Consider the following 12,506-nt stretch of genomic DNA (forward strand, 5'->3'; position numbering starts at 1 on the left):
TAATACTGTAGGGTATGTGAGAACCTTACCTAGAAACAACTGAATTGGCCTCAGCTTGATTCTTGACAGAATCTGAACTTGACTGTAACTGTAAATCTTTGGTTTTGGTTCGAAATGCTTTGCTTGATCTTTTGCTAGGCTCTGAAAAACAAAAATATTTTGAAAATTAGCTTGCAGTAGGCTCAGATTCAGATATTCTTTATTCATAAAACAAATGCACAGAATGTACAATGAATAGAGTCACATCAAGAAAATTATAGTTAATAAAAAATTATCTAACATCAACTTATAAAATATTAATTAACATAAGCATTAGTACTTGGATTACTATTATAAGTGTATTTCGTGTACATTTGCTGGAATAAACATTCATTCATTATAAGTTATGGTAATAAATAGTTATCTTATACATATACACAGACACATACATACATAAATACATATACAGACACATACACACGTAAATACATATAGACATGTTGAGCTAAACCAGTCAATTTGCCCTTTCAAAAAATTCTTGGAATGAATATATAGGTTTATTTAGTAGATATTCTTTAAGTTTAGTTTTGAAATTATTAGTGTTGTAGTTAGGCTGTTGGTAATATTCAAATGTCTGTCAAAATGGTTAGTATGTATGCATTATACAACCACTTATGCTTTGTATGTTCTGGAAGAGAAATTATGTATTATGTATCGTGTATTGAATAAGGATAAACAATTATTGTACTGTTGTGTAGACCATCTTATCTCAATGGGCAAAGTTCATTAGAAGGACCAGCTTAACAGCAGTGCTTCATGATCATGATTGTATTGTAACATTTTTCTTCTATTAACATATGAAATTAAATACAGATTATTTTGAATACATAAATAAAATACACAATTTTTTAAATTCACAGTATAATATAACAACATGAAATTCATAGTAATTTAAATTAAAAGTAGAGAAACCATTCTTGTTGTATTTTTACCAACAATGAATCAGACACCAGTTGACAGGTTCTTAGCCTGCTTCCCCGCCTGAACACGACAAGGTGATACTCTCCAAACATGAGCGAGCCAACACTACAACTGCTGACTGGCAATTCGGGCACTAAATCACCAGCCACGAACGTTCGAAATGGTATATTGCGCTCGCTGCTCCTACGACTTGTACTATCATATTCTGATCCGACTTCAAGCTTGAGGATTTACAACAGGTATGGAACAGCAACTCTGTTAATTAATTTTAATTTAACCTTTTTAGTGCTGGAGCATAATGAATAAGTTTGTACAAAAAATGCCAGAGATTTCTCTCAAGGTACTGCTAAAAAATACCAAGCCTATTCAGTCATTTTGTAATATATTACTAAAACATTTATAACATCAAAACGGTTTTAGATAGTTTCTTAATTTGTTTTATTTTCTTTACAGATATAAATTGTTTAGTTAAAACGCATGAAATATGCATATACTGATAATTTTTATATAAAAAACACACGAATGATACCTAATTAAATTATTATTTATTTTTTATTTAATTTAAATTTATAACTCCAATTATCAGATAACTGTTTTACCTCAATTAAATCTTGAATACTCGCTACTTTTACTACTTTGTTTTCTTTCAGGTGATTGTCCTGACACCTCATCCTTAATGAGTTTCCTTTTCCAACCAATTACCTCCTGCTAAAATACTGAAAAGTCGGAACACGTCATGCTACCTTTTCTTTTCAGCGAAAGTCCTGGCACCCCATCCTTAACACCTTGCTTTCAAGAAAACTTTCCTCAGACTCCATCCTGATAAAATTTATATTATATTAAGTTAATAGAATTCTTCTTTTTCAAGCTAATTTGATTCAAGAGTTTCTGTATTTATCTTTGTAAATTTCAAGCCTACATTATATCAATATTTTTTAAAGCTTAACATTTAATTAAATACATTATTTACTAATTGTTCATATTTTTGTAAGTAATTATCCTTTGTTATTCTAAATTTCATTACTCGCAATGCTTTTATTTTTTACATAAGGAACGTCGTGGTACCTTTACTCTGGTGATTTCTTTAGAAGTGTTGAATATTTTATTCATAGAGTATTGGTATACATAATTTACGTTTGCAGCTTTTAGTACCTGGTTTAAGCATTTATCTTCTTTCTTTACTTGTAAATAGAATAGTGATCGACCTGTGTATTTATTTAAAAAAACCGGCAAAAGCGCTTTTTAAATAAATTTAATGTGGAAGTATGAAAAATGTCTTTTCCATTAAAATTGACCTGTCTGTTATGTGCTTTTGCTTCATATATAACCATTACAGTATTTATATTATATTTCAGAGTCATAACTTTATCTATAGAATGAAGGCAATTTTGTCTACTTTTCAGTTATTAACCCTCCATCAGGCGCTTAAAATTAGAAACACCATCAGGCGCTCACGGAGGTTTCCTCCAGGTTATCGAATAATGGATATCATAGTCGTTTAAACTGTTTTTATTTGTTTAAATATTCATACTGATTTAATTACAATGTAATATATTCATTTTTAGAAATTAAATAAAAATTACTCTCTTATGTAATGAATTTTCCAAATAAGAAATTCAAAATCTTAAAAAATGTTATTGTATAATAACAACATGATTTATTTTAAGGAATAATGCAATTAATTGTAAAAATGTTTAACCTACTGTAATAATATATAGAAATTAACTTAGTTTTTAACTTCTTACAAAAACAACTTAATTCAATTCTTTAAATATTATACAATTGTAATGTCAATTATTACTCCAAAATCCAAATTTATTCTTTACTAAAAATTTTTTTAAACACTACACAAAGTTTCAAAAAATTTTCCTTCTGGTTCTTATAACGACAATGTTCACTCCATAAACAGTACTGAAATGTTCCCTAGCACACTGGTACTGTACTGACAAGTTTCTCATCTTCATTCTCCATTTCACAAAATTCAAATAAAATATATTGCAAAACTTAAAAAGAAACCATCACAGGTCACACATTTAGGCGCACACGGATTATTACTCCATAAAAACTAAACACTATAAGGCGCTCACAGAGATTTCGTCCAAGTACTACAAACACAACATCGGGTGCTCACGGAGGAATCGTCCAGTCTCGCAAGGAAGTAGACCTCATACTGACAGATTTTGACAAAGATAAGCGGGAGGCTATTGTTTAGCTTCCCCGAAAGATGCTCGTGAAGTAAACTGCGGGAAACGACTGCCAACATCAGAAAAGTAGTACTATTTTTAATAATAAAAAATACACGGAGGAAAACTCCGTTTAGCGCCCGATGTAGGTTTAATCTTGTAGCTTTTGTACACCCTGAAAATAATTACATATGTTTCACCCAACAAAGATATTAGTGGAGGCTACCCTATTAAAATCTGTGTAAGATACTATCTATGCTCCAATAACTTCCTGATTACCTTAAAACTGTACTGGTTAAATTGTTGCATTTTAATATTAACATTTGTTTCCTAAATTCAAAACAGCAAGAACAATAATTTTATCAAACACGATGTGAAGTTATTAATTTTAATTAAATTTAATGTTGAGTAACAGGCTTTGCTACAGTTGCCTGCAAAATTTTAAGTCTATTGCTCATTTTATTCTTGAGATATCCTGTGGCCAGATAGCCAGGACTTAAAAATACAGTATGATTTACTTACACTTGGTAAAACATGAGTAATTGTCCAGGGACTTGCCCAATGAGTTAATCTCTGTAACTAGAATCTATAAGAATTAGCTTTGAACAAACTAATGACTTAATTTTGTAAGATATTAAACAATTGTATTAATACCCAAACTAATTCTAAAATTATAATTAGGAAATTGTTCACATAACTTTGGTATGATGTAAAGGAGTGACTGAATGCAATGGAGCTAAACTCAACATTAACATAGAAAATTGTCATCTCAATGCTTATAAACGATTTAATAGTTCATAGGCACTACTTCAGTATGTTATGCCAATAATTATTGATATTCACTTCATCTCACTAAATTCTAATTGGCACCAAATTCTTACTTGAAAGTTCTGCAAACATTTTTAGCTTTGGAGCAGCTTTCCCGTCTGATTCTGGTACAATTCGCCAAACATCATCTTTATCAGAATTACTAACTGTTAATGATTCAGTACAGACATCTTTTTCACCTATGTCTGAAACAAGAGAGGAAAAACATTTTATAAAGTATAACATCGTTATAATTGTTAAAGTAATTAATATTATATGTTTAATAGTTTAAATACTTTAAAAAAAGATGACATCACTGTCTACTTTTCGGGTCAAACTCAGCTCGCTCTGCTCACTTGTATCCTTTTTGCTAATACTTTTTCCATGTTGTTTGTTAATCTTAGTTTTACCATTTGGTCATATTAATACTTAAGTGTTTTTACTTGTAACATCCTACAGTTCTTACTAGGACATGTGCTTAGGGGGTGATGAATCGGATTGAAGACCACACCATACTGGAGGATACAAAATTAATTTGAACAAAACAATGAATTAAACATGAACAAAAATGAATTTTAAATATTTAACTGAGGTGTTTTAAACAAGTTGAATTACAAATGTTATTAGAGCTTTTGAAGGTGGTTCCCATCTATCCCCTCCATTGTTACGCCACTGGTCCCTAATTGCACATTGCTAGAGCAATCATGGTCCACAGAACAAATTTTTAAAGCCAGAGATCTATCTTCTGGAGTTTTGATTTAATCTTAAAGATACAGAGGTACAAATTTGCATCGGATTTAAACAATAGCTGTAGAGGTGATGAAATATAAAACATTCACTAATGAGCTCTTATAAAAACTGACTAAACACAACAACCTAACATTCTCCACTCCAACAGCAGGGAATGTTTTGTTGTCTTGTAGTTTCATTGTATCATAAAGCTAGCAGTGTTTTTATATAACACACTAACCACAAAACCTTAAATAAATTGAATGTACACGACATGCCAACATAACACACTGCACCACTTGTTGACCAATTTGTCAACATATAACACATCTACTACCTTAGCTTACACACATAGACTATACAGGACATCTAAACACTAGAGCGTGTACTGATTAGTAAAAATACTATCCTTAGATAATGAATAAGAAAAGTGATATTCAAACATATACCTTCATGTGGCAGCATATCATGAGTAAGTGCCTTTATTGTCTGCAGTTGTCTCAGCTGTTTCAGAGGCAAGGGCAGAGATGGAGGTTGTGGAGGCTGAGGTAGTAGCTCTAAGCTCTCATAGTCCACTGTCACCCTTTCAATAAAATATACATTTTTATTATAATTAACTCTTCATTGAGCACAGAGATGGAGGTTGTGGAGGCTGAGGTAGTAGCTCTAAGCTCTCATAGTCCACTGTCACCCTTTGAATAAAATATAAATTTGTATTATAATTAACCCTTCATTGAGCACAGAGATGGAGGTTGTGGAGGCTGAGGTAGTAGCTCTAAGCTCTCATAGTCCACTGTCACCCTTGCAATAAAATATAAATTTGTATTATAATTAACCCTTCATTGAGCACAGAGATGGAGGTTGTGGAGGCTGAGGTAGTAGCTATAAGCTCTCATAGTCCACTGTCACCCTTTCAATAAAATATAAATTTGTATTATAATTAACCCTTCATTGAGCACAGAGATGGAGGTTGTGGAGGCTGAGGTAGTAGCTCTAAGCTCTCATAGTCCACTGTCACCCTTTCAATAAAATATAATTTGTATTATAATTAACCCTTCATTGAGCACAGAGATGTAACTGTACACAATGTATATACATATTACCTTTTTAAAATTAGTGTATCCTAGTTTTTAATTTCTGTTAATTTGTGTTTTGAAATAAACAGGTTTTATTCTATTTACATTGCAATTAAGTTTCAGTCATAAATAAACAAAATTTGTTATTTGAACAAACACTACATACTTCTCACCCAGTTCTTCAACAAATACAACAACTGGTCCTTTATTTGGGGCCATGTCCTGAATGTGCGCATGGCAAACTCGGTCTGGCTGAAGCTTCACGAGGCACTTTACTCCAACTTGCAGTTCTCGATTGTTCCACATGTACATTCCATACCTCAGTCCTGTATAACAAACAAAATGTTATATTTCAACAAACACTAAACACCAAGTTCACTATATATTCAGTTATATATCTTTCTTCTTCATATTCAACATATATTTATTCAATTATTCATGATTTCAATATTTATGCTTAAAGAATAGAGAATGTTGTTTTCCAATTTCTTGCTAAAATTGAACAAATAGGGATTTAGCTCAAGTGTTATTGCCATTATTCACAATAACTCAGAACTAATTGAGCCTGGTTCATAATGACCATACAAATTAAAAATAAGCATTTATAAAACTTACTAACACTGTTATATAAGGCAGTGTACTGCTAAGAGGATTTAAATAAAGTTTAAGATTATAATAAAAAATTATGATAAATAGAATTTTTAAACCCCAAATTGGCAAAACACTTGTGGAAAGTATTCTGAATAAGGAGTTTATTCAAATAAACATTTAATGTAGTTCTTCAAGTAGCACTTTATTACACATTAATACACACATAAAGACATGCATAATATATGAAATTAGAGCAGTTTAACAACACAAACACATTTAGACAATATCTTGTAAAAACTAAGCAAAACAATCACATGTAGGAATCAAAAGACTGTCTATCGTGTTCTTGTAATGGGTTGATATAGACAAGACACAAAAATACATTAAATTTGAGTTAAAGAACGTAAAACAATACGACAAAAGGTTTATCAGGAAAGTTTAAAATTGATCCAACATTGATGGTTTAAAAAAAATCATATGAAGTGCAATAAAGGCAACATAAAGCACGAAGAGAATTTTTCAAACGTACACTAATTAAGGCTTCATACATCAAGTTGGCAGACCAATAATGCCATCTTCTGTTAAAGTGAGCTGATTTGTTAGAAACAATGTTAAATTTCAATAATTTGTATGCCTTAGTCTTATCATATAATTATGGGAAATATCTCATTTTAAAGATATAATTAATACACATGTTTTAGATACCTTTTTTCTAAAAAAATCTTTGTGTAGAATCAGCCATTTTAAAGCTTCACGTGAGGTAATTAATTTTTTCAAATGCACTAAAAGAATCAGAATGAAACAAAGAATAGAAGTTGCACTTGTTGAAGGTCATAAAAATGAAACAAATTTTTGTAAGTCATATAGCATATACAAAATGTAATTTTAACATTTCATGAAGTTATTGTCAAAATAATAGTTAGCTGTAGTATTTTGTGTTAAATTGTATAGTTTTATTTTATAAAATCATACACTTTAAACACATAAATGGAATCACACTAAAGTTATTAAACAAAAAGTAGTTAGGCACATAAATGGTCCAAGTCAAGTTAAGTGAGTAAGAGTTTCTAAATAATAGTTTTAGTTATATGTACATATGTTACATATAGGTTATAATGTATACAGTCTTACTCCAAATAAAATACACATTACATATGTAATTAAATCAATGTTAATTGTCATTGTTCATTTTTTTATATAGTAAAAATACACTTCTGTAATTTATAAATCTCATAAAAAATGTTCCATATGGCTGGAGTATTGAAACGTTTGGGAAGATTTTATTATAGCAAAAATGATAAATCTTTACATCTAACTGATGAAAAATATTATTTAGTTTTAGAACAAAATATCTTATGTCCTTGGAACCATACTAAACTTGCAAAAGAAAATTCGATAACGTGCATGTTTACTTTTGCATTTGCTGTATATGACTCTCTAAATTATACTTCTAATAACAAAGAAGAAAAGATTACAGTTTTCATTAGCTTATTTTCCTCCAATCTAATGGAACATTAATCACATCCATATGTGAATGTTGTATTTTATATAAAGTTATTACGCTTACATTTTCAAGTTGACCAACAGTACAGGGTTAATATAGTTTGTTAATAAGCACAATGAATTAGTTTTTTAATGGATATTTCAATCATATCTATGTAAAGATTTCCAAGCGTTTAAATATTTACTCTGATATACAAACCTCGCCGAATATCATTCCAAGTGTCATATTCAACATTTCTATAAATATCTGGATCTAATGATTTAGCCACTTTGTAGGGAAATGGGGTAACTCCCAGAGTTAACAAGTCTTTGACATTGAAGTAACTGTCCCTTATTTCGAGTCGCAGAGCTAACCTGAAACATAACCAATATAAAGAAAACCCAGTAGCCAGAAAACTATACAATCAATTATAACATTAATTGATAATAAAGGAATCCTTGTAGTATATTTTTATTTACAAAACTATTCATTTATTTGTTTTAGCATTTTATGATAGTTTATTAATTATTTTGTTGCTTCCACTTGATAGTAATTTTTTTACATTAATATTCTGTTACATGGTATATCCATACTGTTCTAGTTACTGATTAACTCGTTGATGTCCAAGAGCCAATATACTGACTATGGAATTATATTTCCGAAATGGGCATGAGCCAAAGTCTCAGCACAGTGTTAATTGTTCCAAAACTGCATCATGCTCCTTCATTTGATTTCTTTTACTTTATTATTTTTAGTTTGTAATATAATATCAGATGAAAAATAACAGATATCCTTTCAGATTATTTTAACTATTTAAAATTTTTTTCACTTTATCTGTTCAGTAGAAAACCCCAATTCTGAAGGCAGTCGTGTATCAAACAAATACATTTTTGGAAAAATATTTCCAAAAACTATTTCTGAAGATATTCACATGATTTTCCTGTATTTGTGTGAAAATATGTTTACTTTCTGACAACAATAATGGTTTCCTTAAAATATGTTTTTAACCCTAGTTTTTAACAATCACGTATAACACTGAATTATAGCCTTGCTTTAAAGGAGTAATGTTGAAGCATAGGATCACAATAGTTTTTTTTTTTTTTTTTTTTTTACTTATTACAGTAAAAAATATCTTTTTATTTATTATTATATGTGTCACTTATGTCCACCCACCACCAGCATTGTTTTTTCTTCATTTTTTTTTAAATATTGAAACATGAAATATTAAACACTGCAATACAATATATGAAAAAATCGATGTCTTACGCAAAGCACACCACTGCGACCATCTCAGACTTTTCTGGCTATCTAACTCACTTTGTGAAGGGTACCTGCACACTTCTATTGATCCTTCCCAACCATTATTGGCAAATAATATATTGAATATTAAGTTTCTATAAGAATAGTAAATGTGTTAATGGCCTCTAGAGATAGTGTATTTTTAACTTAAATATTATTGCAGTAATAAGATCAATAGATGGTCTAAAAAAATTGGAATTTTTCTCATGTTTTATAAATCAACATTGACAAACATCTGAAAATTGAACTTTATTAAATAGCTTTGATATTAGCCTTTTACAATTTCTGGGTGTCCAAACTCATCTTTCACCCAAAGGCAAATAAATTAAATAACATTATCTTGGAGAACTGTTGACATAAACCTAATGTGATAACTTACACAACTAAATTGATTTTTCTTTTAAATAATTTAATATTTTACCTTTGACGCTAATGTTATTCTCTATGAAATGTGCAGATAAAGTCTATTGTCTATTAAAAATACTGACATGATTTTTATATGTAATTTTAAAATTCAACATTAAAATTAATTAATAATCTGTGACTCATACATAATGATATTTATGCTAGGATAAACCTTTGGAGGGATTAAAAAGAACAAATAATCGTGTAATATACTCAATATAAAATATAACTTGTTATAAAGCTGACTCAAGTCAGATTTGAATTGTTTTGAATTGAATCAAACAAAAGGTTAAATCATGTTTGTCCCCCTATGTTACATTTTCTTATTAATAATAAGTAAAAACAAAAAAGACATGTACCAAGTTTTTGTCAGATTTGTAGTTTAAAAATATCTTTTTGTTTCCATGGCAACCTGTATGTTGTAATTATCTCATGATTATAAATTAAATAGTGAAGGACTTTTAACATTTGACAATGCTTCATTCAATAAATTAGGGTATATAATAATTGTTATAATTGTCTTGACTCATCATTGCATTACAAATCAATTTATAAAATACTCTACTTTACACACACTATTAAACTTAATTTACAGACTGATAAAAGGCATGACAATTTAATTTATTAATTGGTAACAACATAAAAGAGGCTAATAAAAATTTGATTGTTATCACAGACAAACTAAAATTGACACCAGTCATACTCCAGTCCAGAATGATGCGGAAATGTATGTCCTATCTCAGGTAAAACCAATGTTTAGATTATCTAAAAAAAAAAACACCATCTTTATGATGCAAATGAATTGACATTAATCAATTTATATTAAAAGTAAAATTCAAAATAAATCAACAAGTAAAATTCAAAATAAATCAACAAGTAATATATCACAAGTGTAGTCTTTTTTAAAGCATTGGTAAATAATTAAAGTTTAGAATTTTCACATTATCAGTAACATGGGAAAGTGATTTTTTTTTTTTTTTATTTTAAGCACTCTCAATAAAGATGGTTTTAAGCTTATTTTCTAAATCTTTCATTTGAAGCATCTGGTTACTAAGCTTAAACTCTCTATAAAGATCGGTCAACATTTTAAGATGTCTTTTGTGTTTATCAGAATTGAGAGGTTTTATAGTGTCTTTATAGTTAAGACTAATTGTTAGCTGCTGGCCAAGCATCTGGGTCTCTGCTTTCAATATGCTGTATAAAAATGTGTTATAAATAGAGACTTATCTCAAATCTATAACTGTTTCACTTGATATCTCAATGATAATGAAGTGTTAAAAACACGATCAGGTAAAGCGTAGATGCCAGAAATATATTCAGGTTCAAAACGTACAAAAATAACTATAAGAGCAAATTCTTCGAAGAACCCTTAAAAGTACGATGAACAATTTTAAAATGCATTGGATATAACTGTAAAAACTATAAAATGGTACAAAATTTCTGTTTATTATAAATTAACACAAAAGATGGTTTAAATGACAGTTATTAACATGATTGCATTTATTATATGTTACCATTGAAAAAATCTAGATTGGCAACATAGTAGAAAAATAACAAATAGTACAAAATTTTCAAATTAAAAAAATAATTACATATAAAAGAATATTAGGTTATATTTACTCACCCATTCATTAGAAAAGAGCTTGAATCCCTTTGATATTTTGATGATTTGTCGTGTAACATCTTTTTAACAGCATAATCCACTTCAAGAAGTTCAAAAACTCCTTTGTACAATGTTTCATAAATAAGAGCTGAAAATTCAAATTGAGAAATAATATTAATTGAATAGTTGCACAAGTTTATAAAGATGTTTGGATGTTTGATACTCAATCACACAAAACCTAATGGGGAGATTTGTAACAAATTTAGCATGTACATTACTTAGATATAAAACATAGGCATATTTTTATCCCGAAATACCACCCACAAACACTCTTCAAAAGAATGTAAAGAAAATGTATTTACTGGAAATATATGCAATATTTTTGACAGTTGATTTAGTCAGAACAAAACATGCCAAGCATTGTCCCAGTATTGTGTTGTAGTGTGATGCAAAAAGTAATGACCAGTAGCATTACCTAATTTTATTATACATAGATGACAGTAATGAAAAATTCTTATCAATTAATTTATTTTGGACCATTCTGAACTATTATGTAATGAACAAAATTGTGAATGAGTATATGTGGTAAACTCTAAATTGATTTACTTTGACATTGTGCAACAGCATATTTACAGGCTGAAGGAACAAAAACAGAGACTGGGCACTAACTAGATGCAATCTATCATTCGCTCCATGACCACAGCAGACTGAGTCAAGCAATACACCAGAAACTAATTCAATTTTGTATGACAGAAAATCACCAAGGAGACATTGTGTCCTTTTCAGTAATGAGGGATACAATACTGGTGTGGTGTGGGTGGGTGTGGGTGTAAAATTAACTGTAATGACCGTGAAAGCTATTATATTGGACAAACTGGCAGAAATTTTAGTAAAAGGTTTAAGAACATATAAAAGCTTTGAAAACAAATAACATGTCTACAATAAAATAAAATTTTGCTGAACATTTATTAGAATCTGGCCATAACTACACAACTATTGAAAAGAATATGGACATTTTGAATATCAAAAGGAAAGGAAAAATTAAACACGAAAGAAGAATTACATATCTATCTAAATTATAACAAAGATCCTCACAACATATTAAATAGTAATCTAAAAAAATAAGACAAACAAAATCTTTGAGAAAATTAAAATATTAAATACAGAACACTAATCAAAATTACAACTGTCATATAAATTTAACATTTGTTTAAATGGTCCACATGTGTATATTTAATTGTTTATTGTTTGTTATTTAGTTAGAGGTTAATGATGACGGTTTAATACCAAAACACGTGTATGAAATAAGATAATTAAAAAAAGGGTTTTAGTTCACCATTTATTATTCTACTATAAAGATAACCCTGTAA

At 29.3% G+C, this 12,506-nt stretch overlaps 1 protein-coding gene across 1 annotated transcript in view; it reads right to left on the reverse strand.

Annotated features, from left to right (window-relative positions):
* Positions 1-12,506, reverse strand: part of LOC124372753 (protein ovarian tumor locus-like) — a gene marked incomplete at both ends in the record, with an annotated part of 46,020 nt that overhangs the window by 13,415 nt on the left and 20,099 nt on the right. The window contains 6 exons of the mRNA XM_046831163.1: positions 30-141; positions 4,025-4,156; positions 5,129-5,262; positions 5,922-6,081; positions 8,049-8,203; positions 11,158-11,284. Coding sequence (XP_046687119.1) covers positions 30-141; positions 4,025-4,156; positions 5,129-5,262; positions 5,922-6,081; positions 8,049-8,203; positions 11,158-11,284 — 820 coding nt within the window. The remainder of the gene's footprint in view (positions 1-29; positions 142-4,024; positions 4,157-5,128; positions 5,263-5,921; positions 6,082-8,048; positions 8,204-11,157; positions 11,285-12,506) is intronic.

The sequence above is a fragment of the Homalodisca vitripennis genome, unplaced genomic scaffold (assembly GCF_021130785.1).
Source record: "Homalodisca vitripennis isolate AUS2020 unplaced genomic scaffold, UT_GWSS_2.1 ScUCBcl_3970;HRSCAF=9829, whole genome shotgun sequence".
In the NCBI taxonomy this organism is placed as follows: Eukaryota; Metazoa; Arthropoda; class Insecta; order Hemiptera; family Cicadellidae; genus Homalodisca; species Homalodisca vitripennis.